Source organism: Pipistrellus kuhlii, unplaced genomic scaffold, assembly GCF_014108245.1.
Source record: "Pipistrellus kuhlii isolate mPipKuh1 unplaced genomic scaffold, mPipKuh1.p scaffold_m20_p_14, whole genome shotgun sequence".
NCBI lineage: Eukaryota > Metazoa > Chordata > Mammalia > Chiroptera > Vespertilionidae > Pipistrellus > Pipistrellus kuhlii.
Genome location: NW_023425449.1, coordinates 30,274,707 through 30,302,072, shown reverse-complemented (window position 1 = coordinate 30,302,072; position 27,366 = coordinate 30,274,707). Strand labels below are relative to the sequence as shown.

Here is a 27,366-nt window from a genome sequence, read left to right as displayed (position 1 = left end):
AAAGTTATAGCCATTATTTTTTTATTTGAATTCTAAATATCAGGCTTGAGAAATGCTTGTTAGAATGCTAGCCAGATACTATCTGGATGAGTCTAAAGTAGGATATATTTAAGATTATAGTATTTGAAATTATTTTTCTATATTCATGTAAAAATAGTTATATCTTTCGTGCACCATGCAGCTTCTGTCTTCCTGTATTAAGAAATTAAAGAGTACCGTAATCACTTAAAATTTGCAAGGCATCCTCCTATATAATTACATTTCATTTTCAAGCAAAGTTTTAATCCCTGATGTGTAATCTTCTCACATTTCAGCATAACGTTTTAAGCATAATTCTCTCTTACTTGAAACAGTTTTCTTAGTGATATGAAGAACTCTCAAAGAAAAACAGTGTACTCAAATTTTTTAAGTCCTTATATTGATATTTTGTAAGTTAAGAATTAATTTTGTTGCATTGACATCTATATTTACTCATTGTTTTTAAAGGATTAGCTTGCCAAATTATTGAATGAAGGTCAAGTTAATATTAATCATTAGATGAATTGTGGATGTTTTCAGAGACTTTACTTTTTATATATCCACCAAAAATTTAAGTTTTTAAGCAAAAAGAATGCTAATATTTTGTTTGTGATTTCTAGTAAGAATGCTATTCAGTGGGTCAATGCAGTGTTTAGGCACACAAACACGAGCATGTTTTTCTTGCATATATAAGAATATATTTTACTGTATCAGAGAAAATTGCTTTCAGAACTTTGGCTAGGCTTCATCTGTTGTACTATGTTACTGTTTCTTTGTAATATTACAAAAAAATTAATTTAGTGCTACTGTGTCTAAGCCCTTTGACCGTCAGTTTACTGATCAGAAAAACTAGGCCAAAAAATCCAACCTCGGAGATATCGTGTGTGGACTGTGAGATTTGTATGCAGGCGCCTGGCATATTTTCTGGCAGGGAGTGAGGAGGAGCTCAACAAGTGTTAGTTAATGTGTTATAACTTTGACCATGTGAGAGAAATACACATGCTTTTTCACAATAGGTCGTTTTAGTGGAAACTTGAAAAAAGATAAAAAACAATAGCACTTAAAATCTCTTTGTCAGTTTTAAAACATATTTGTCTTTAAAAGTTATCTATTAACCTCAGGAACAACTTTTACGACTTTTGTCATTTACCTTGTAAGTCAAGTCTTGTGGAAGAGTGATCAACCCTGATTTCAGGCAGTGAGTGTCTTACCAGGCCACTCCAGGCTCCTGTCAGAGGCAGCAGGTCCTGTGGAGCCTGACAGTTTAACTAACTTGTTTGCGCTGCGGCTGCCGGTTTCTGATTAGCTCAGCCTCACCCATGTTTTGACCTATACTGTGCTTTACAAGTTGTTCCCAGGATGGCCAAATTAGAATAGTCATGAGTAGAAATTTCTGTGCTGTTTCCATTCACTGGTGAGATGGAAGTGGGAATGTGGATGATAGCTGAGGGTTTTCTGACTGGCAGTGTGACACAGGAATTTGGTTAAATTTGTTTTACTATTTTTATTAAAAATAGAGTTTTACTGGTATATGGCTTTTAAAATGGTAACATTAAAAATACATATGTTAAGTCTGTGCTGCAGTGTTGGTGTATAAAGCACATATAGAGATTTCTTAAAGTACCATGAGTCCACTCTGGCCTGGTGGCTTGTTTTATTTGAGCATCATCCTGTGCACCAAAAGTTTAGACTGAGTTTGTGGGTTCGATTTCTGGTCAGGGCACTTACCTAAGTTCAGGTTGGATCCCCAGTCAGGGTGCATACAGGAGACAACCAATTGATGTTTGTCACTTCAGTATCTCTCTTTCTCTCACTTCCCTTCCTCTCTCTAAAAATCAATAAATGTATGGGTGAGGATTAAAAATAATTATAATAATAAAAATAAATAAAATACCATGATTCTAATAGGGAAGTCAAACTTATTGTTATAATTTATAACTTACTAGAGGCCCGGTGCATGGATTTGTGCATCAGTGGGGTCCCTCGGTCTGGCTGCGAGATTGGGCCATGACATTCCTTGAGGGGTCCTGGATTGTGAGAGGGCACAGGCCAGGCCGAGGGACCCCATTGGTGCATGTTTGGGGCTGGGGAGGGAAGCTTGAGGTTGTCTAGCCGGGGAGGGACCATGAGAGGGCTCCAGGGCCCCTCTTGTTCAGTCCCCATCTGCCGGACCCCAGCAGCAAGTTAACCTATTGGTCGGAGCATCTGCTCTCTGGTGGTCAGTGTATGTCATAGCGAACAGTTGAGCGGCTTTAGCATATTACGCTTAGATTTGTTGATAAGACGACCAGACACTTAGCATATTAGACTTTTATTATATAGGATAGTGTATTTTTTCAAAATGAGTTACCGTATTTTTCGGACCATAAGACGCACTTTTTCCCCCCCAGAAGTGGGGGGAAAAAGTCCCTGCGTCTTATGGTCCAAATATAGCCTACACATATACTTTAAAAAGTTTTTTTACTTGCCCGGCTCTGTGTGGTCTCTGTGTGCTTGCCCGGCTCTAAAATGGTTCTAAATGCTGCTGTTTACTTTACAGGGTTGATTACATGTGTTTATGACTGTGATGTTGGGTTTTAATGCACATAAAATATTTTAGGACACTATTTGTTTCAGAATCTTTTTTTCTTCATTTCCCTTCTCTAAAAACTGGTGCGTCTTATGGTCTGGAGCATCTTATGGTCCGAAAAATACGGTACTTTACTTTATTCTACCTAAATCAGGGGTCTTCAAACTACGGCCCGCGGGCCACATGCGGCCCGCAGAGGAGTCTGATCCTGCCCACCAGGTTTTTTGGGCAGTGAGCGCAGCCGAGGTTTTACAGTAGGAATTAGTAGTTCATATAGTCCGGCCCTCCAGCTCTCTGAGGGACCGTGATCTGGCCCCCACTTTAAAAAGTTTGAGGATGCCTGATAAATTGTTTATGAGAGAACTTAATACTCATTTTAATCTTGAGGTGATGAATGAATGAATTGAATTATCATTGATATGTTCAGATACATACATTTAAAGCGCATTCTTAAAATTATTTTTGTCTCATTTGGATTTATTTTGTAAGAGTTATGTTTACTATAGCATTTAGACTGAGTTTGTAGACCAGAATTACTTAAATTAGGAAAGAATAGAATAATTAGAATATTTTGCACATCCCTATTAACTTGTTAATATATATTAAAAATTAAATTCTATCCTTTTTGCCAAGTTTTTATTATGATTACTACAAAGCCTGTCATTTTAATATCTAAAGTGCCTCTACAAGTAAGTCTACAGTGATTATCTTAAAAAAATTTTAGTATGTCAGTTATAATCTAGATTATGTTCATTATTAATTTTATTTAACAGAGTTGATATTAGTCTTTCTCTGTCTTTAATATGTGAAGTGATAAATGAGATTTTTACCTTTGCAGTTAGTGGCTGCTTTAGTAAATATGCTTCCTACATTTAAAAAACAAACAAACAAACAAACAAAAACACTTTTAAGGAAGAACTGTTAGAAATAGGTTAAAATTTGTTTTAGCAAACTATTATCCAAATTATTATTGGGCACTAGCAGGTTGATAGATGTTGACCATGACAAGGTATTACTTAATGATATCTGTAGTCTCATCAGTATGATTAAAGTGGCTGTTTGCTCTAGAATAAGTAGTTCACCATGAAAGAGTGCAGGTGGCTTCCTTAGGATATTGTGTTGGGGGAAGACTCTTTAAGCATGATGCTGTCATGAGTGTGTTTTATATGCTTTTCTTGGTGTATAGATAGATAGATAGATAGATAGATAATTAGATTTTTATACTTTTAAACTTGATTTAGTGAACATATAACTATACATGCTACAAAATTCAAAAGCTATACATTGAAAAGTCCTCCTCTACCTCTGTCCCCCTGCCTCCTTGGAGACAACCAATGTTGAAAATTAGTTTCTTTCACATTTCATGGGCTGTTTTGTTGTTGTTGTTGTTGTTTCTTAAGGATGTATAAAGTCATGTAAGAATTTAATTGATAATTTTCTCTTAATTGATAAACATTAAGAAGATAACAATGATTTGGGAATTGTTTCCCATACTAAATTCAAACCAGAGCTTTAAATAAGTTTTCTTTATAATACTAATAAAAAAGATTATTTTTCCTTGAGAGTTTTGTGATGGAAGAACATCATTAATCTGATAGGTAAAATGCAGTCTCATGCTTAAATATGTAATTTCTTTTGTTAATTAAGTTGAACATTTTTTCTTGTGTTTATTGGATTATTTCTTTCCTTGTGAGTCATATGCTTATGTTCTACATGTTTTCTACATTATTCATCATTTTCTAATTGATTTGTGAGACATCTTTTTTTCCCTTTCATTTTTAGGTTGTACTGAAGTAGGGGGAAATTAGCCTTTTGTTATATCTGTTGAACTCATTTTTCTTGGTTTGAGGTTTGTCTTTTGCCTTTGTTTATGATATGTTTTACCATATAAAATATAACTTTAGTGCCCAAAATGATCAATTTTCATGAATTTTGGATTTTATTGGACAGGTAGAAAGACCTTTCCTATTTAAAAATACTTTAATGTGATCATATATTTTTTTTAATGTTTTTAAAATTTTGGAGTGTTGTCCCATACTCCAAAAGATTGAGGATTTGATTTCTGGTCAGGGCACACACCTAGGTTGTGAATTCAATCCTTGGTGGTGCCATATACAGATTCATGTTTCTCTCTCACATCAATGTTTCTTCCTCTCTCAAATCAATAAACATATCTTTGAGTGAGGTTTAAAAAATAAAAAATAAAAACAATTTGCTTACCTGTTTATTCAACTAATATTATTGATCATTTTTGATGTGCTAGACTGTGTTCTAAATGTTGGGATTTATTCTTGATCTGAAGATGCAGCAGTGAAGAAAGTCTCTGCCTCTACAAGAGTTAGATTCTGTTAATTTTATCTCCTCGGTTTTTAAGCTGTCTTTATATCAGTGCTATTCATTAACTTATTTGCAGTAAGTCACTTAATAATTTATTTACCAAATATTTATTTAGAATCTACTAAATAACAGCTATTGTTTTGGGGGCCAGGAATACAGTTCCTGCTCTTGTGGAGCTTTTATTTTAGAACAAGCAAACAAAGTAACATCTGCTAATGCCGTTGAGAGCACGGAGGCAGGGAGCTATGGAAGAGGGTGATCTCAGGGGACTTCAGATTGGTAGACTGGGAATGCCTCTCGGAAGAGGTGACATTTCCTGTTGAACCTGAGAGATGAGAGGGAACAGTGATGCAGTGACCCCGGCAGGTAAAGGCCATATGTTTGGTGAGATTGAGGAGGAGCAAGGAGGCCACGCTGGCTGGGTCATGTGGTGAGGAGATAGAAAGAGGTAGGCAGACCTTGGGTGCCTTTGCAAATCAGAGCTTGGTGTTTGGACTTTATTTAAAGTGCAGTGGGAGTCATTTGGAGGGTTTTGAGCAATAAGTTGAAATGTTCACTCTTGGTTCTGTGGGAAGAGTGGACTAGGAACCAAGATATGCATCAGGAAAACCAGCCCCTTGCAGATGTCCAGGGGAGAGATGCTCTTGTCTGAGACAGAATGAAGAAGCTAGAGGAAGGGAGATGACTGTGAGGGTATACAGTGGGCAGAACTTGTTGAGGGTGTTTCAGCTCTTTTAATTATTTTGTTTTAGTAATTATATTTTAAAGTCTGCAACATTTGCTTTTATATAATGGCTTCATTGATACGTAATTCACATATCATATAATTCATCCATCTAAAGTGTTCAATTCAGTGATTGAGTATATTCAAATGTGTGCAATCATGACTACAATTAATTTGAGAACATTTTCATCAATGCAGATAGAATTCTGCACCCATTAGCATTCACTCCTCATTTCCTGCCAATTTGCCTACCTCTAGACAACCACCAGTTTACTTTCTATCTTTGGATTTGCCTAAGTTGGACATTACATGTAAATGGAGTCATATACTATGTGGTACTTTGTGACTGGCTCATTTTACTCAACATACTCTTCTCAAGGTTGTACCCTGCATCTGTACTTTCTTCCTTTTTTTTGGTCTGGATATTACTCCCTTATATGGCTAAACTACATTTTATCTATCCATTTTTCTAAATTGGGGCTAGTATGAATAATGTTGCAAGATATATTTTTATGTTTATTTTAAACGTAAAATATATTTTCAAATTTGCTCTTTCAATGGCAGCCTGTGGGTTGTTTTTTGTTTGTTTGTTTGTTTCATAAATTCATTGTCTTCTCAGATCTCTTGAAGTACACTCCTGATATTTTTTTATTTCTTGCTAGCCTGTGGGCCATTTGGTTTTTTACTTCATTCCATTTCTTTTTAGCTAATGGGTTTCTTCAGGTGTCTGATGATTCTTGATTGTCTGCTTCTTCGTACATGTTTATAGGAAGGGAATAATAAAGCAGTTGAGCCATCTCTCTTTTTAGTTCTCTTTACCTCTACAGAAGGAATTCCCTAAGTGGGCTTGTCTGACATACTCCAACATTGATTTCCACGTACTGCGTGTACCTCACTCCAAATCCACGTTTATGGTAGTGCTTAACCTTATTGGGTTATGACTATTTGTCTTTATAACTCTAGATTTCAAGAGCAGATGCCATATGTAACTAATTTTATTTTGTATATCCAACTTTTGATTGTGCTTCATAAATAATACATGTTTGTTGAATTGAATTTTATGTCATATCTAATTGTTAGGCATTTAAAATGTGTGTATGTTTGTTTTTTTAGAGGCGTGGAGCTATTTCCTATGACAGCTCGGACCAGACTGCGTTGTACATTCGTATGCTAGGTAAGCATTTTTTATTTTGTACCAATATCAATTAATTTTATTATCACCTGCTATTATTTGAAATTGAGATATATTTAATTAGATAGCTTTTCATCCCTGTTTACAGCAGAAGTAATCTATTACTTTGAAATTGAGTCTAGAAACCAATATTAAATGTGATGTGAATAAAGTGGCATTTAAGTTATTATCTGGCATAATAACTGGGACTCTGTCACTCTTGCTCAATTTTAAATTGCATCCTGAGTATCTATACTAATATGCTAATTAGACCGGACGTCCTTCCTGATGACATCCAGACAAAGCCATGGCTACAACCCAACCCATGGGCTGTGGTGAGTGGGCGGGGCCTCCTGCGAGGGAAGCCGGTTCTGGATGCCAGAGGGAAGCTGATGCCAGCAGCCAGGGGAAGAAGGCCTACTCTTGCAAGAATTTTGTGCATCGGGCCTCTAGTTCTTTATAAAAATAATATTAGATTTGTAGAGTTGCTAAGTACTAAACAGTTGTCCATGCTAGAACAGACAAAGAAGAGGCCATGAAATACCTGACCAGAGTCCTGTCACTGGGTGTATTTTGTTTTCAGTTGGCTGGTGAGGAGAGGACCATGCGTCTTCTAATCTTAGTTCTTAAGTTTTTATTTTTATTTATTTATTTATTATTTAATATATTTTATTGATTTTGTACAGAGAGGAAGGGAGAGAGATAGAGAGTTAGAAACATCAATGAGAGAGAGTCATCAATCAGCTGCCTCTTGCACACCCCCTACTGGGGACATGCCCGCAACCAAGGTACATGCCCTTGACCGGAATTGAACCCGGGACCCTTCAGTCCCCAAGCCGATGCTCTATCCACTGAGCCAAACCGGTTTCGGCAGTTCTTAAGTTTTTAATGTATTGATTAAGTCCACAAAGTAATATGAATTTTCACATATATGTCCATAATTTTCTTTTTCTCTTTATCAGATTTCACTCTTTACCTCCACACTCTACATCCCTTGTACTTTAATTCAAACTGTAAAAAGTTTGCTCATCTTTTCTTAAAGGCATCTTCCATGACAATTCTCATGCTTCAAATTCTTCCCTCAATTCTATGATATGAGCAATTTTTATTCTTCGCCTACTTTTTGTTGTTGTTGTTTTGCCTTTTTCATTAATTCCTTTTCATACTCTTAAGCCTGAATGTTCTCCAGAGTCCTGATTTTGCTCTTTTTCATTTTCCCCTTCTTTAATTTAGCTTGTGTATCTTATCTTCCTCAGTTTCATTCTAGTCTGGTACATATTGTCTCCCCACGAATGTTCAGCTCTTTCCTCTTCACTGTCTCCATCTCTCTCCAAACCTATTCAGGATTCTGCTCTCCTTGAAACAGCTTTTTAGACTCATTTTTTAAAACTATGTTGAACTTCTCCACAGGGGCGTATAATGGGTACTTCACATTTAAAATGTCTATTAGACAAAAGATTTGTGTACTCGAGGCTGTTCATTTTGCAGTCTTGCCATCCCAGAAAATGTAACTCCATTCTCTGGAGTCATTCTTGACTCTTATTTCTTCTGTACTCTATGTCTACTTTATCAGTAAATCTTCTTGGCTGGTACCTGCAAAATATAACCAGAATTCTGCCCCATCCCCCACATGCTGTTACCATATGTGCTCAGCCATAGTGGATTTTTAACTTTAATCGCATTGTTGTACATTAGAGCTCATCTTGCATAACTCATGTGTTGTACCCCTTGACCAACATCTTCCCATGTCGCCTCCCTACAAGCCATAGTTACTGCTGTGTTTATTGCTCTTCTTAACTAGTTTACCTCTATGACTCTAAACAACTCTAGTATGCACAGAGTCAGCCTTTGCAGATATAAGTTAAATTACTCTTACTCACATATTTGAAATTCTTTAATAGTTTTCTATCACAGAGTAACAGCCAAAGCTATTATGTCCCACGAAGATCCAATATGATCTGGCCCTACTCCCTCCCACCAGTTCCCTTCACTTACCTCACGTCAGCCATGCTGCCCTCTTTGCTTGACCTTGAACATGCCAAGCATACTCCCATCTAAGAGTATTTACTTATTATACTTGCTCTTTCTTATGCCAGGAAACCTCTTCCTCCAGATACCATATGGCTCCCAACCTCACTTCCTTCAGGTCTTTGCTCAGACGCCTCCTTTTCAGTGAGGCCTTCTCTGACCACACTAATGAGTCGCTCCTCCTCTACCTTGCTTTCATTTTCTCCATGTTACCAGCTGCCATCAGCTATAGAACGAAACTATTTATTTTACTATTTGCCTCATTCCATGAAAAGATAAGATCCATGAAGACAGGGACTTGTATTTTGCTTGCTGCTGTATTTCCTGAGCCTGAAGTGTGGTTGGGTGCACAGTAAACATTTACTACAAGGTGAAGGAATCAGCACTTGAGAGAAGTGGTTAGTCTTTGTGGCATAGACTCATGTAGAAATGATGGCCTCACTTAGAGAAACAAAGAGTGAAAGCAGGAAAGCCTTCCAGCTGCCTAGAATTACAAGAACACCCAGATAGGGACTGGAGATTTAAAGTTTATGAATCTGGGAACTGTGGAATATAGTGGAGCCTCCTGAGTGAGGGCTAAGTCCTCACTCACCCTTTACACTAGCTTTGTTTCATGGGCATGCTACTTCTCAAAATCTCAGTTTCCACATCTATAAAATAGGATAAAGATCCTCCCTGTTAGAATTGGCTAGAGAATTAAATAAAATAATGCCTATAAAGCACACAAAAAAAATGCCTGGTCCATGATTTGCAGTGGTGCTGTAGGGAGAAGAGCATCTGAACATCATATGGATACACAGAGAAACAGTGTGAGATTGTAAAGAACAAAATGTGAGCACCAGCCGAAGGCCTTGGGTATACCACTGCCAACGAGAAAAGAGAGATTGACCAGATTGAACAAGGCAGATCATTTTACTTTTCTGTACATCAGAAAATTGTAGGCTGATTGAGAATAGGTAATGAGTTTTCTGTTGTTTCATATCCCCAATAAACTGTAGTATAGTGCCTAGGTATCAAGTAAACAGTTCATAAATACTTGTTTCTTCCTGTGGCTTTTTAACATTTTGTGCTGAGGGTTTTTTTTTTGTTTTGTTTTGTTTTTTTAACTCCTTGTGAGTAATAAAATAGTTGGTTGAATTATCATATACTTGACTCATCTTTCAGAAAGCTAACTTTAAACTATAGATTATTATAATAATTATTGTAGAAGTAGATTTAAAAAAATGTCCATTTAGCTTTACAACTCAGTCCTGAAAGTTTATATAAGGCAGCTCTTAGTTACTCAATCCGTATGTATTACTAGTGGGCAACTCACTGCTTATGGCTGTCACGCCACATAGGCCTTTGTTGCATACGGGAGTTTCTTCCAAGAGGGCGGCCTTCTCAGCTGTGTTTCATCCTTGACCCATCCAGGAGATGTACGCGTAAGGAGTCGAGCAGGATTTGAATCAGAAAGAAGAGGTTCTCATCCATATATTGATTTTCGTATTTTTCACGGTAAGTGTGGGCAGATACAATATTTCTCTTAGACATTGAGCAAACTTCAGATCTTTATAAAATTACATAATTTTCCAAGGGAAAAAGAATATAAAAGAAAACTGTATTACTATGTTTGGAATGTTTTAAAAATACTGGGTCACAGTAAATGACACTTTATTCCTAGGTGATGTTAGTAAAATGTTTAGAGATAATTAGAAGTATGAAAGCTGATGTACTTTTCCTCCTTTTTAATTGAAATGTGAAATTACTTTGGTACATTTTTTCCTTGGAAAAAAATGTTTTTCCTTGATTTTAAAATTGTATTTGTTAATTATAGTTAACACTCAATATTATTTATATTAATTTCAGGTGTACAGCATAGTATTTAGACAATCATATACTTTACAAAGTGATCTCCCAATATTTCCCATACCCACCTGGCACCACACATAGTTATTACAGGGTTATTGACTACATCTCCTATGCTGTACTTTACACTCTGGTGACTGTTTTGTGGCTATCAATTTGTACTTCTTAAACCCTTCACTTTTTTCATCCAGCCTCCTAACTTCCCTCCCCTCTGGCAACCATCTGTCTGTTCTCTATATTTATGCATCTATTTCTAAAAATATATTTTCTTTAAAAATTTTTACTCCGCATGTTTCATCTTCTTTACTCCAAATGTTTTTGTGCAAATGACATTTTCTAAAGATATTACATAATTAACAAGGTATATCTTTTTGGTTTATTTGAAAATACACATCACCTTTAAAATGTTTGGTAGAATGCACATTTTGAAAATAAACATTATATATGAGCCTAACCAGTGGTCAAGGACAATAGGGGCTAGGGGTTTGGAATGGGGGGGTTGAGGACAAATATGTGATACCTTAATCAATAAAGAAATTAAACAAACAAACAAACAAACAAACAAACATTATGTTGGTCTGGCCCACAATGGAGAAAATGGAAAAAAACAAAACTTCTAAAACTTTAAGTATTAAACACATTAAACGTATTTTTGGAGAAGTTCCACTTTTGGTAATGTTGGTTAACTTATTTGGATTAATTCTCTGGTTAAGAATATTGGAAAGATTGGTAGAAGATGTATTTAGTATATCAGAATGCTATGAAGGCAGAAAGATGAGCTCCTTTTTCAGGCTGCTTTCCCCTTAGTAGCATCTGTTGATTCTGAGAAAGGTGGATAAGCCGAGCAGAGACTTTGGTGGACATTTAAGGGCAGGAAAAACAAAAACAGGTGTTCAGAGCTCACCAACACTTGTAGATTGGTTCTGGTAAAACCTCAGTGTTTAAGTTAGAAACCCTGAAGTAAACTGTAGAAACAAATCCCAGCTTTGAAACATCTCTAGTGATTAGATTAAGATTATCTGTGGCTTTAATGCCTCTAGTCATTTGCCAGAAGTAAATATTAATCCTCTTAGTCTCAATTTACTAAACATTTTTCATATGCAATATCAAACACTGACTGAAAAATAAAAAGGCATGAGACAAGACAGTGTGACCAAAGTGAAGAGGAAACAACAGACAATAGAAATATCCATATGGGATTATTGTACATGGGCTTTAAAATAACTAATTATTGTACATACTGTTCATGGGGTCACTAAGCATCGACCCATGAACAAGAAGTCACCAGGTCGATTCTCCATCAAGCCACATGCCTTGGTTGCCAGCTTGATCCCCAGTAGGGGATCACACAGGAGGCAGGCAATTGATGTTTCTCTCTCATTGATGTTTCTCTATCATTGATGTTTCTCTCTCTTCCCCTCTTCAAATCAATAAAAACTTTTTTTTTTAAAGTAAATGTAATTACATTGATAAAGATAAATAAGAACTTCATTGGAGAACTGGAAATTACAAAAGAAGAACCAGTTGGAAACTCTAAGACTGAAAAATACCATACCTTAAATATGAACTAATTTGAGATGATTTTAATAGCAAATGAGACCAAAATGAAAAGGTAATTAGTGAATTGGAACATAAGTCAGAAGAAAATATTTAGAATGAAACACAATGAGGCAAAGCATAGAAAATACAGAAAAGATATGGAATATGTTCCAGTTATATATTGCTCTGTGCCTGTCAAGAATTGTGAAGCAGCTGGGATTTTACCTTATAAGGTAACAAGTTTGTCTAGTATTGCTTCATAGATGTTGGCAGAAGGCACAAAACTTCTGGTTCAGAGACAAAGGACTTTATTATTCATGACACAACAACTTGAATATCATATTGTGTCAGTTTCTCCAGTACCCAGGCAGACATGTGAATATTTTACAAACAATGAGTCTGCATCACCTCTAAGGAATAATGAGCTTGGTGGAATTTACCTCTTTTATAGTAAAAATACTCTTTGTCCCAGGAAAAGATCTTACTTACCCCTAAGGATGCCAGCTGTAAACACAGTCCTGAGAAATGGCCCAGGTAATGATTGGTTAGGGCTTGGCATTCTTGGCACATCCAATAAGAAAGAAAACTGACCCTGGGCCTTTGTGGAGGATTACCTTTCTCAGTAGTAACAAGTAACCCCAAAACTTACTGGCATAAAACAACCACCTTTTTTTATCATCATGAATCTGAGGGTTAAAAATTCAGTCTGGGTAAGGTTTGTGCTTCATAATGTCTTAATCTTCAGCTGGGTTAGTTCAAACGGCTAGAGATGGCTGGGGTGACTCCACTAGGTCAGTGTGTCTGGGGGCTTGGTCCTTCTCTACATGCTATCTCCTGGGGCTAGGTATCCACAATGGCTTCTGCACGTTCATTTCTGGTACCAGGGCTGGGACGGCTGGAATTTCTGGGGCTGGCCAGGAATTCTCTCTTTGTTAATGGTAGTTAGTCTTGGCAGTTGCCTTTCCCCAGAGCAAGCATTCCAAGAGAGAAGTGTGGGAGTTTCTAGTCTTGGATGGTCTGGGCCTGGACACTAGTACAACATCATGTTTTTATATTCTGTCCATCAGCTTGACACACCACTTGTTCAGATTCATGCAGAGAGGACATAGACTCCACTTGTCAGTGAAGTATGGTTTAAAAATGTTTCAGTCTTCTATCTCCAATCTGATACAAAATGTACTGAAAGGTAATTAGAGTCCCAGCAGAGGAGGGGGAGAATATAGCAGAAGCAGTCTTTGGAAGGATAATGCCTGAGAAATCTCTATGACTTGATAAAAGACATTAAGGTACAGATTCAAGAAGCATTATGGGGGGGGGGGGAGCATTATGAATCTCAGGTACAAAAACATTATAAGATAACCACACCTAGATGTAGCAAAGAATAACTTATAACCAAAATCAGAGAGAAAACATTTAAAAGAGAAAAAGAAAATTATTACCTTCAAAGAAGCAACTAGGAGATTGTCAGAAACAGGTTATTTCATTTTTAATAGAAACCAAGAAACTAGAAGATTACTTCGAAGTGATGGGAAAAAATAAATAACCATAAAACTAAAATTTTATTCACAAACTCTCAAGAATAAGAGAAAAAGGGTACACTTCACCACTTAGGTAAGAATAACAGAATCTTGATACTAAAACCTGAGAAGTATAAGACAAGAACAGAAAATTACAGCCATTATCACTCACAGACATAAATGAAACATCCTAGATAACATGTTATTAAATTAAATGCAATTCATAGGAAGAATAATATATTTTGACTTAATTTATATTTTTCCAAACATGTAAGATTGTTTTAACATTCAAAAATCAGTCATTGTAATTCATTACATTAATAGAATAAAGGAGAAACACCATGGATAGACTTTATACACCACAAATGCATTTGATAAAATTCAACAGGCACTTCTTGACAAAGTTTTGAGCAAGCTAGGAATACAGAAAAACTGATTTATTCTGAAAAGAGTTTTTTTACAGGACCCACAACCTTTCTCAAATGTCTGCTTTCACTCAACCCTATGGAGATAACCAGGCAACTTTCTCATTTTCCTTTCCTCCTTTTGAGTAAGTTGGCTGACTAAGTGGGCAGGACTGGATTAAGACTCCCAATATTCCAGCACATATTTTTCTATGTTCAATTGGCCATATACCTGGTGTCTTGAAATACAGTATTTGAGTCTTAAATCTATTAGACTTGATGAAATGAATTCCATATTAACTTTTTGTCAAAACTTACCTTGTTTGCTCTAAATTTATAGGTCTCTAAACTTACATCATTCTTTTAGTTACATGTTATTTTGAGCTTGCTTACATAATATCTAGAGGCTCGGTGCATGAATTTGTGCACGGGTGGGGTCCCTCAGCCTGGTGGGCAATCGGGGTCGATGGAGGGGGGGCTGCCAGGGGGAGAGACCACGGGAGGTTGGCCCCAGCAACAAGCCATCCAACACCTGATTGTGCAAGGAATCGTGCTCCCTCCTGCCTCCTGTCTTGAGTTCAGGGTGTGGATGAACCAGATTCAGGGCTGTCAGGTCCCCAACAGCAAACTAACCAACAGCTGATTCCACAGGAATTGGGCTCCCTCCTCACTCCTGAGTCTGGGGTGCAGCTGAACTAGATTTGGAGCTGTCAAGGGCCCCAGCAGCAAGCTAAGGCATGGCTGATTCCGCCTGGGATGAGGCTCCCTCTTCCCTCCTGAGTCCGGGGTGCTGGTGAACCAGATTCGGGGCTGTCAGGGCCCAGCAGTAAGGTCTAGGTCAGTGTGCCTTGTAGCTACTGGCCAGTCGTTCAGTCTAATGGTTGCTTAGGCTATATATATCTATATATCTATATCTATATCTATATCTATATCTATATATCTATATATATAGATATAGATATAGATATATATCATATTTTTCAGACCATAAGACGCTCTGGACCATAAGACGCACCAGTTTTTAGAGAAGGGAAATGAAGAAAAAAAGATTCTGAAACAAATAGTGTCCTAATATTTTATGTGCATTAAAACCCAACATCACAGTCATAAACACATGTAATCAACCCTGTAAAGTAAACAGCAGCATTTAGAACCATTTTAGAGCCGGGCAAGCACACAGAGACCACACAGAGCTGGGCAAGTAAAAAAACTTTTTTTTTTAAAGTATATGTGTAGGCTATATTTGGACCATAAGACACAGGGACTTTTTCCCCCCACTTCTGGGGGGAAAAAAGTGCGTCTTATGGTCCGAAAAATACGGTGTGTGTGTGTGTGTGTGTGTGTGTGTGTGTGTGTGTGTACACACACACACACACACTTATAGCTTCCTATATAATAAAAGCCTAATATGCTAAGTGTCCAGTCATCTGCTCGTTCATTCTACCAATCAGAGCGTGATATGCTAATGATATTCTAAGACCTCTCAACCTCTCGCTATGACATGCACTGACCACCAGGGGGCAAACAGTTGATCAGTTGACCAGTTGTTATGATGTGCACTGACCACCAGGGGGCAGACACTCTGACCAGTAGGTTAACTTGCTGCTGGGGTCCGGCCAATTGGGACTGAGCGAGACAGGTTGGACACGCCCTGGAGCCCTACTGCAGCCCCTTCCCAGCTGGCCAACATCCTACGTCCTTCCTGGCCCTGACAGTGCTCTGTTGGGGTCCCTCAGCCTGGCCTGCACCCTCTTGCAAATTGGGACCTTTTAGAAGGGTACACTGACTCTCAGGCAGTTCCATCTATAATAATAAAAGTGTACTATGCTAATTAGACCAGATATCCTTTTGGATGAAGCCAGGGCTATAAGGGAAGCCTGGGTCCTGGGTACCAGAGGGAAGCCAGTGCCAGCAGCTGTGGGAAAGAAGGCCTACTCTTGCATGAATTTCATGTATCGGGCCTTTAGGCTATATAATAAAAGCCTAAGCAACCGTTACGATGGAACACCGGTCACTGTGATGTGCGCTGACCACCAGGAACAGATGCTCAGCATAGGAACTGCCCCCTTGTGGCCAGTGCACTCCCACAGGGGGAGCGCCATTGAGCTGGAAGCCAGGCTCATGGCTGGGGAGCACAGCAGCGCGCTGAGCCGTAAGGGGCACGCAGGTGGGCAGTAAGGAGTGAGGGATGTCTGACTGCCTACTTAGGCCCAATCCCATGGCAGATGGACATCTCCCAAGGCATCCCGGGCTGTGAGAGGCACAGGCTGGGCTGAAGGATGGACACACACACACACACACACACAACACACCCCCAGCACACGAATTTCATGCATCGGGCCTCTAGTTAAATATAAAAGAATTATTATAATTCTAATCCACGTGTACACTTACAAAACCTGGTTGGTGTTTTGAAAGATTCTGGCATGATTATTAAATAGTAATGGTAGCTACTAGCTTGACAGTTACTTCTATTCATGGAATTCACTCAAGCTCATTGACGTCATAGACTGGAAGGCCTAGTCCCTCTGCCAATGTCAAACAATACATGGAATATATTTCTTTACAGTTGTTTTTTCTTCATTCCACACAAGTGCATTTATTTTCCATTTTCTATTTCTCTTGGCACATGGTAATGTTCCATTCCATGTAAATGTATTTTGCCCATTATCTTGAGCTTTTTATTCATTTTAGCACTTTATTCCACCCCATACTAGGGCAGCAAGAGAATTTTTTCAGGATATACACATTGTGACCTAAAAACTCTAAACTTTAGGCTTTTTTTCTTATTCATCTTTTTGTTCTGTTCTCTGGCTCAGACATTTAATATTTTTGCTACATCAAATTGACCAAAACTTATCTTCTATCAGATTTTATAGGATCCCATTTGTATTTCTCTAAGTGTAATCTGTATTAACTTAACCAAATTCAGTCTGGTTGCTGCCTTTCTGTTGAATCGAATGTTCATATTCTTTTATTATAATGTCCCTTTGTGAAAACATACAGAATTCTCCCTGAATTTTCTCTTGATTTTCATGTGTGTTTGATTTTGGGTTGTTTCCTGTCTTCCTAACAGGGCTGTGTTAGATGTGGATACTCATTTCATGTTTGTTTATATGATCTGAAAGAACATCTGTTTCTATGTATATTTTGGGCTTAAAAGCTTATGTCATGCTGATTTTATTGTCTTAGATTATTATCTCAGTCTTTAATAGATGGTAATTCTCACACAAGGGTGCATCCTATTCTACTCAGAAACTTTTACTGCTTCTCACTTTGAGCATAAAAGTTGTTGCTTGCCATTTCCTTTGCCTTGACTTTCTTTGTTACCGTGTTTTTTTATCTTTCCTGCCTGGTCCTTGCTTCCCTATTTACAAGCATATTAAATGGCTTGTCTGTCGTTTGTTATTTAGTCTCCCCTTCAAATGTGAGCATGCCAGCATCTACTTATAGCTGTGGCATTGTAGACTAAGGTCATATTTTAAAATTTTAGTTTGTTCCTCATCATTCATTTGTCTTGAAATCATACCTGGTTGTTTCAAAAACAACCTTTCTGAAATAGATTGTGGGGATATAACAGGAAACAATAATCCTATGTCCTCTTCCTCTGCCTTTTCACCACAAGTGTTCCTGCCTCCTTCCTATAACACTTTCCTCACCAAACAGTGCTTGTAGACGAGACGAGCACTGCTGTCTTGTGCCCCATGTGTGTATTTTTAAAGACAAACCTCGTTTGCCTGTGACTATGAGATGCCTGGATCGAAAACCACTGATTTTTTTTTTTTTTTTTAATGTCCTGGGTATCTTCTTTAATTTCATAGCACAAATTAGAAAAGGATATGGACTGGTCCTTGATTGTAATACAATTTAATGGTAGTTTAATCCTGTTTTGGAGAATTGGGGAAATTGGAGATTTAACTTTAGGCTTTATTTTGTATGTTACCCATTAAGGCCTTGTGTGCTTTCTTTTCCTCCTTTCTTTCTCAGCTCACTAATAAGGGGCTATGTTCAATACCCGAGTTTAAGCATAAGAGGGACCCAATATAATGCATAACCCATAACTGAAGAATGGAAATGCCCAATCCATAACATAATAAGATTAATCTTTTTAAAGGGTTTTACATTTTAAAAAGGAAAAAAAAAAAAGGTTTTATATTGACTGTTTTATCAAATCCTGTCAAAATGAACATGAATTCTGCAAACTAAGGTTACTAGAATTGCTAAAGGAAAGAATATTAGTTATAGGGTTTATTCTCATGTTTAACACTGATCTAGTTTTAGATTGTGAATAAGTCATTTCTTTGATTTATAATAAGGCTTTGATTGTCTATATATTCGTTTTAAAGAAATAAGATTGCGCATATTTGAAATCTTCAAATGTGTACATTTATTTCTGTAATATGTAAAATATCCAGTGGTCTTTGGGTTGAAGTTATGCTGTCATGAAGAATAAATCTGATTTTGTTAAATAATATGAAGTTATGTATTTGAACCTGAAATTAATATGTTAATTATACCTCAATAAAAACATTTGATATCTATAATAACTATAGAATTAAAGTTAAGTGTTTATTTTTTTATCCCAAAGACATATTACATGTATTATCTCATATAATTTTTATAACAGTTCTGTGAGGCTTATAGTGAGGACACTGAGGATCAGAAACTTTAAATAACTTTCCCAGTATCAAAAAACAAGTCAAAATGGCAGAGCTGGGATTCAGACTCAGGTGTATAACTCCAAAGCCCATATCTGTCTCCACTCTGCTGTGCTGCTTGTCCATTTCAGCATATGCTACTCTAGTGCAAGCCATTGCTCTAAGCACCTAGCTTCTCCCACCCCCATCTCCATTTACTCATACGTGCTAAACGTAAAAACTCTAAGAAAACTTATCTCATAAGTAGAGGTGAATGTACTTACTCTCTATTAACAATAGACTTTCAGATATGGCTCCTGTTCTTTTTGAGGAAAATTAAAGAAAGGGGAGGTTAGAATATAGAAGGTCTTCAAATTTTTTTTATTCAATTATTATTCAACATGACCTTGCCCTAGGCTAGAACTAAAACCTTACAGCACTGTATTTTTAAAAAACAATTTAAACAATCTGCAAGGGTAATTCATGATTATACGCATCTAAATTATTTTTATGGTTTTAAGGTGGCAGATAACAGTGACTCTGTGGTTCCCTCTTGTGGTCTATTAAAGCAAGTAGTCAAGTCTCAAGAAAGAAAGGTTTTTCTTGTTAAAACCCTCTTTTGTCTAATAAGTAAATATCAGTGGCATTTCCTGCCATGCCATTTGGATGATGAAGAAAAGAGTCTCTGGGAGGAATACTGCCAAGATGTGTTGATTCCCCAGCCCTTTTGTTTCCTTAACCTGTCCTTCTTGTCCACTCTCTAACATGAGGGGAAAAGCAAGAGAAAAAAGCATTGCTTCTGACTGTGTCTGCTATCCCACACGTCATTTAATTTCTTTCTTATTGATTAATTAATTAATTATGGCTTAGAGAAGCTAAGTCACCCATTACTTCTATGGGTGACTCTAAGTAATTCCCATGATCATTAAGTAACACCACTCATTTAGTATTGGTGGAAGCTGCTTATGATTAGTTTGTTCACGGTCACATAGTGAGGTAATGTGATATTTTAGACGAGAACCAGCAGAGCCAACAGCTCTTTAATAGTAACTTGATTAATTCACGGAGCCTGTTGGCTTTCTAAGCTGGATTGGAATGTGGGTAACCATGTAAACTAGAACAGCCTGGGACTTAAATAGTCCTAGCCTGGCAAAAGCTGGACTTTAGACAACTTTTACCTATTGGTGTATACACTGTGAAATAAATAATGGCAGTGTATTGCATGTTACAGCATGAGCTCACGAGAATATCGGTAATAGGGTCAGATTTTGTGTATTATGGTCAGAGGATGAGGTTTTTAGTAATTATCTAAATGAAAGCACTAGTTAATGGTATGGTTACCATTTTCTGTACCCAGCTCCCTTTTATATATTCCTAATTACTCAACTCAGTACTGTCTCTGTAGTGGCCTCTACTTGCTTGTTTCCATATAAAATTTTTATTTTTAATCATCATAAAGAATGTGTGCATATGTGTGAGAGTATGTAAAAGGAAAGAATTTGGGGCAGGAGAGACCAAACCTGAAGAAACTAAAAATTTCCATCTTATATGAGTTTATCACACTTCATCCTTGATTTATAGTTGATTCCTTTCTTTAGATCATATTTTGGAAGCTCATCTAGAACAATCCTCTCTAATTTTCTTTTACAAAACTTTGTCTCCAGTTTGGCATTGTGTTTTAGAAGTCACTGACATTTGCTCCTATGTGCTTGTTCTACTGCTGAGGGTTTATTTTAAGGGAATCAATCAGAATGTGCTCAAGATTTAGTTATAAGAATGTCTAACATAAGGGGAAATTGTTTTTCTTTTTTAAAACAATTTCAGAATTGTTTGTAAGAAGAAGGAAGGTTAGAAACAGCCTAGCAGCAAGAATTATGTAAAGGGGCCCACTCTGAAGTACAAAGTTAACTACTTTATGTCCACACTTGGCCTATGATCTGGGCTGAGGGGAGGGGCAGGTGCAGGCCCCCTGGGCCCCATTTAGAGAAATATCAGCGGCATGTTTGTCTCTTTGGCCGAGAACACAGCCATTTGGATAGTGAAGCTTGGAGGACATCTCTGCTCTCCTAAGTCTTCACTTTCATTTGCGTTTAGTACAGGAAAATTGTAAAGGGTTAGTTCAGGAAAATTCAGCCCATTCAATAACACTTTAAAACAAAGAAACTGGCACATCAGATAGATAATTAAGCAAAACTGTGTAAGAGAGCAGCAGAACTTAACAGTGACTGAAAAGCACTTCACAGGAAAAGGTTGTCATCAAACTGATGACGATTGTGATCAAATTTTCTACTGCTTCCTTAAAAACTACAGGAAGCAATAACTTCATTGTAATGAACAACTTCAAGAATTCAGAGAAGAAGATAATAATAAAAATATTTGAAACAGGTACATTCAGAATCAGGAAGTAGAGAGAGCAATTGTTTCAATATAGCTCAGATATGAGGGTATTTTCCTCTCAAATGAGGCTCATTCATTGTTTTGGATTTTATGCAATTACCCTCTCAAAGAGATTCTCAAATTTACTTGAAGATATATTAGTTTAGACCAATCATTTGAAAGCAGTGATTCTACTGTTAGTGTATACCCTTATGCACAAATGATGTGACGTAATTGCTAATGATAAAATCGTTATCTTTTGTGCGTAAGATAAATTGAAGGGATGCTCATGACCTTGAACTCTTTTAGGTTACTTTTCCATAATGAATATGTGTCTTCTACAACATTTTGTAAAACTGTAAAGTACCTTGTAATTCAGGGATGGCGGTGCTGGTATTGTATGAATTAGATCTAGTCTGCTCCCCACACACTCATTTCTTTCCTCGCTGACCCTTCCAGGTGGGGTCACATTAAAGACATGCATTTCATACATCCTCTTTTTCCTCTCTGCTTCTTTTTTTGCACATACTTTCATTTAAATAAGGACAATTTTGAATGATGGTGTACATAGGATTTTTATAATAAACTGTTAACAAACAGTATAAACAAATCTGTGTTTTAAAATCCAGTTGTCATCCTGAATTGGCTGTGTGACCTTGGGCAGATTACTTAATCTCTCTTAGATGTAGTGCTCTTGTGTGTAAAGTGAAAGATGATAATATTTTGAGATTGTTGAGAGTTCAATGAGATGCTCTTTGTAAAGCGCTTGGAATATGGCTTTCACTGAACTTGGTCTGCCCTCATTTCCTCAAAGGTGCTACTTTAGTTCAAATATAATTACTTGATATTAATAGTTTTACATTTTGGTTCTGGTCCTTTTAATATAAGTTACATTGTTAAAGATCAAAATTTAACTCTACTGTCGTTCTAGATTCTTTGGATTTTAGACTCGCAGGAATAAAAAAATAAGGGAAGTGAACCACAGAAAAATGTGCATTATTTAATTTCTGGCTTAGGTGAGTGGATGGAATGTTTCAAACACAGTATGCGTTTATTCAACACTTACTCAGTATAGTTCACATATGCCTAGTTGGCTCTATTATTTAGCTTTATAATACAGAGATGAAAACTATAGTCTGTGCCTGTATTGGAGGTTGTAGCTTGTCAAAGGAGACAGGTCAGTAAGCAGTTACAGTCCAACCTTAGGAGTGCCCTGACAGGTGTGTGCACAGGGCACTTGGAGGCCCCGGAGGAGGTGCTTTCTCTCTCTCTCTCTCTCTCTCTCTCTCTCTCTCTCTCTCTCTCTCTCGGGCAGACAGTGCATGTGAGGTGGGACTTCAGGTGAGCTTCCCAGGGAAAGTGACACTTGAGTCAGATCTGGAGCAGCTAGACCTGGATCCTGACCCTTTTCTTCCAGGCTAAGGAGATAGAGTTCATTTTAGGATAATTGGGAGCCAGTGGGTACTTTAATTTAGAGCAACATGAACAGATTTGGAGCTTAGGATAATACCTAGAAGCATAACTGTAAGTAGTGACTTCAGCACCGATTTCATCATCATCTACATTGCCACTATGTATTTAATACTTCCTGAAGGTGACTTGTGTACACGTCATCTCATTTAATCCAGCTCTCTCTGAGTCCGATATTACTGTTGTCCCCATAAGCCAAGGCTGTGAATCTGATCCCTGGTCAGGACGGGCACATACAAGAATCAACCAATGAATGCATAAATAAGCGGGACAACAAATCCATCCCCCCGCCCCCCCCCCTCTCTCGCTAATCAATAAAAAATTTTTAAATGTAAAAAACAAAACAAAAAAAACACAGGTCTGTTATTTAATCTTTTACTCAAAGTTCGGTTTATTGTAAAGTGGCTGCTAGACTTACTGACGGAGAACATGTCCGTCTCCAGCCGGCATCACGGCCCTTCTGGGTTTTCACCTTACAGAACGTTTATCCCTGAGCTTCAGAACTCCCAGGGGGTAAGCTGCTTTACTCCCCATTCCCTCTCCTTGCCTCTGACTAAAATCACCTTACGGAAAGACTTAAAATGATACCTCCTCGGGATCTGAGATGTTTTATTTGTGTCATTGTTAAAGTCTCCAATATGCTAGTAACTTGGGACCTGGCTTCTTAGTATGAAGCATAGTTTCAGACTAGGTTTTGTGTTTCTGTTCCATGTGTGTTTAGTATTATATATTGAGGCAATAGAGTGAGAAATGATAATTCTTGGAAGTTAAAAAAAAATAGCTGATTATTAATGGAGCCTCGCTCCTCATTATTAACTTTCTAAATGCTGTCAAAATTGGCCATTTACCCCTTCGTTTTTAGTTCTCTAATAGGAATACAAATGAAGTACCTCTTCTCTCCCAGAAGTGTGGCATAACAGCTGACATTTTAAATCTGTATCTGTGTGTAGCTGGTAAAGAGGTATTATAAGACAGTCCGGGCACAGTGTTGACTTGCTGTACTCACCTTTTACTTCTTTCATTTCAGCTCAATCTGAAATTGAAGTTTCAGTATCTGCAAGGAATATCAGAAGGTTACTAAGTTTCCAGCGGTATCTTAGATCATCACGTTTTTTTCGTGGTACTTCTGTTTCAAACTCTCTAAATATTTTAGATGATGATTATAACGGACAAGCCAAGGTGTGTATAGCCTTTTCAAGAAACATTACCCTTTTGATAAGTTTAATGAAGCCTTCTTTTCCCATCTGATACTGATTTATAGAGCCTTTTTTTGTATGTGAAAATCAGTTAAGCCCTTTTTTCAGGTTTTCCCTTTAGAGCAGTTGTTCGTTCATTTTATGACTAGGTATTACAGAGCAAGGGAAATTTCTAAACTAAATAAATGAAAATGCTTTTTATTTATTATAACATTAACAAATAGAGGAGTAGAACATTCATCTGTAAGATCACAGTATTATCCCTGGGAAGAATATTATACATTATTCCTGTATTCAATAGATAAGTGGACTATGGCCTAATAGAGGCAAATCAGCACAGAAAGTTAGTCTCGTGACTTCCAGTCAGGTGGTTTTCATAGTCTCTTGTGTCAGTGGATTATTTTGAGGACTTAGGTGTTTCTTAATTAAACCCAGTGATTTTGAGCATGATTTTCTTCACATGTTTTAAAAGAAATGTCTTAATGAAAGTGGAAGTTAGATGAGCATTTTTTTTTAACGAGGATTTTTAATCTTATGTTTCTATATTTTTAGAAGTATTCTTTGTGTGTGTGTACACCAGATTTTGTAAGTTTGTGTAGATAGGGCTAGAGTACCTTTATGATAACATTAAAGTGAAAAAAAACTTGCTTCTCTGTTTGGTAAAATAAATCAATGGAAAAGCTTTCTTTAAACTTTAAAAAGTTCACAAGGTCTTTTTAGAATGAGAATGTTGATCTGTGAATGATTGGTTGTTGGTACTATCATAATCTATACTAGTGGTGTCTTAGTACTGTTTAGTTGTTAATCTATTTATAAATGTATACAACAATGAACTTTTGGAAACAAAATCAAATTTTTTCTTAAAAATAAAGTTCGCAGAACTTTCAAGTTACAAATATATCATGTAAAAATAGAATCTACTTGATTTTTAAAGTCATTGTGATATTTGTTTGACTGAAATACACATCAATTTGAAAATTAATGTAGTAAATGCTATTGTTTTATAAGGATATTTAAAAGATATAAATAAATACCCATAATTGGGAGTGTTTTCTAAAAAAAAAAGAATCACAATTTAAGCATGGCATAGTATAGATGTCAGGTGCCCAGGTTCCATATCAGGCCACCTGATTTAAGACCCGAGCTCTAGTATTCTCAGCCAAACAAGTTAGTTACTTTTTGCTTGTTTTCCCATCTATAAATGATTGAAAACAGTACCTACTGGATAGTAAGAGTAGTAAAGTACTTTAACAGTACCTAGAATATAGTATGTACTCAGTTATTATAATTTAGTTTTACTAGAGTTTTTAAAATATAGTTTCTAGACCATACAACATATGAACCATACTTCTGTAATTTCAAATTATGTTAGAATTCTTGAAAGTTTGTACCAGAATAGAATAAGTTTAAAAAAAACACTAACCTTACTTATACATTTATTCATTGGAAAACAATAATATTTGGTTTTTCAAATAGAGTTTATCTCTTTATACATTTTTTATAACCAGTTGGAAAAGTAATGATTAAAAGGATAATGATATATAGCATTTCTTAGAGTAAATCAATCACTTTACATTTTCATTAACTTTTCTATGAACCATCTACTAAAGATAGTGTTATTGAAATTAAATTACAGTAGGAATGTTTGGTTTTCATTTCAGTGTATGCTGGGAAAAGTTGGAAATTGGAATTTTGATATCTTTCTATTTGATAGACTAACAAATGGTAAGTGAAGAATTTGACTTCCTCCAATCAATGTGTTCTTTGGCTGCTGCGTTGCCGGTCCAGCCTCTGGCGGGTCGTTGTTTCCTCTGACGTAGGAGCCTCTGCTGGCAGGGGGGGCATCATTTTGTCTCTTCTTTATGTCTGGTCGATAAGCCTAGAGCCAATCTCATACAGTGAGTTTTTGATTATTACTCTTAGCAGTAATCAAAAGATCAGTCACCATCACTTGGCCATCCCTCATTAAGGCTGCTGTTACACATAACTCCCAGTGAATGTTCTCTCCTGATGTTCCTTTTGGGTTGTGGCCTTTTACAATGACGCCTCATGACACTGTGTTCCAGCTCAGATAGTGCAGATGTGGGTAGACACCGGCCTTCTGGGAGAATCCTTCCCTCTAGCTCCGTGGCTCTCACGTTTTTCTTTCTCTGCGCACTGGGAAGACCAACCAGGGTGCTGTGCTCCCTCCTTGGCTGGCTGGGGAAGAGCCGCAGCTTCCTAGGGGCGTGTCAATCTGCCGTGTGTGAGTGGTTTAAAAAACTAGGTGGTTCTGCGCTGTTCAAACACTCCCTGATTTTTAAAAAAATATATTTTATTGATTTTTCACAGAGAGGAAGGGAGAGAGATAGAGAGCTAGAAACGTCGATGAGAGAGAAACATCAACCAGCTGCTTCTTGCACACCCCCTACTGGGGATGTGCCCGCAACCCAGGTACATGCCCTTGACCGGAATCGAACCTGGGGACCTTTCAGTCCGCAGGCTGATGCTGTATCCACTGAGCCAAACCAGTTTCGACATTCCCTGATTTTTTGTTGTTGGTGGAGAAGGGGGAGTGTCACACTTCCTTATTCTCTTTGGGGATCAGTTTTACTTAGGGAAAATTTTTGGCATAAAAAATAGGTGCTATATGCAGTTCAATTAGACTTTGTCCCTTATGTCTAAATGTCTTTTAAATACATACACTACATACACAAATGCATACATACATACATCAACATGGAGAGCACACTGGCTGCTCAGGAAATATGCTCTGAAAGCACGCTCCTTTTATTTTTTTTAAATATATTTTTATTGATTTCAGAGAGGAAGGGAGAGAGAGAGAAACATCCACAATGAGAGAGAATCATGGATCGGCTGCCTCCAGCATGTCTTCCACTGGGGATCGAGCCCACAGCCTGGGCATGTGCCCTTTGACCGGAGTTGAACCTGGGACCTTTCCATTCGCGGGCCGATGCTCTATCCACTGAGCCAGACCTCCTTTTTAAATAAAAACCTAGGGCAGCACCTCCTTTTTTATTTCCTTTTGGAATGAAGCCCTTTTCATGAGGAAACCAAATATGGGTAAAGGACAAGCCAATACAGCTTTTTTTATCTTGAAGGGCAGTGTGGGTCTAGCTTTTAGGATGGGTACACCCTTCCCTCGGAATGAAAATACCTTGGTAATCACTGTGTCCAGCGACTAACGATGGGAAATTGGCAAAATTGTAAACAGTGAAGTTTGCCTAATCTGCAAAGCCTCCCTCCTCTGCTGCCTCTCCTTGGCCCTTTGGAGACTCAGTGTGGTGCTCCTGTCTGTGCCCCAGGCGGGCTGTGCACACAGAAGGCTCACACCCTTACACAGCAGCCTCCCTTCTGCCTCCATGAAAACACAGGTAGTGAGGTGCCAGGTGGTCAGCTTCCAGGTCCAGAGAGCGCCCCTTTCCTAACTCAGCACGAGTCTAACTTATCTCAGGCAGCCGATCAATGTTTCTAACTCTCTATTCCTCTCCCTTCCTCTCTGTAAAACAAATCAATAAAATATATATATGTT

At 37.4% G+C, this 27,366-nt stretch overlaps 1 protein-coding gene across 7 annotated transcripts in view; it reads left to right on the top strand.

Annotated features, from left to right (window-relative positions):
• Positions 1 to 27,366, top strand: part of PDE7A (phosphodiesterase 7A) — an 82,107-nt gene that overhangs the window by 32,174 nt on the left and 22,567 nt on the right. For 5 of the 7 annotated variants that reach the window (XR_004987774.2, XR_006741580.1, XM_036437070.2 and 2 more), the window contains exons 2-5: positions 6,762 to 6,822; positions 10,261 to 10,344; positions 23,666 to 23,817; positions 25,496 to 25,559. Coding sequence is in view for 5 of the 7 variants with exons in the window: in XM_036437070.2 (XP_036292963.1) it covers positions 6,762 to 6,822; positions 10,261 to 10,344; positions 23,666 to 23,817; positions 25,496 to 25,559 (361 nt within the window). In the remaining 2 variants the exon portion in view is untranslated. The remainder of the gene's footprint in view (positions 1 to 6,761; positions 6,823 to 10,260; positions 10,345 to 23,665; positions 23,818 to 25,495; positions 25,560 to 27,366) is intronic. The other 2 variants (XM_045581444.1, XM_036437071.2) reach the window with 2 other exon arrangements.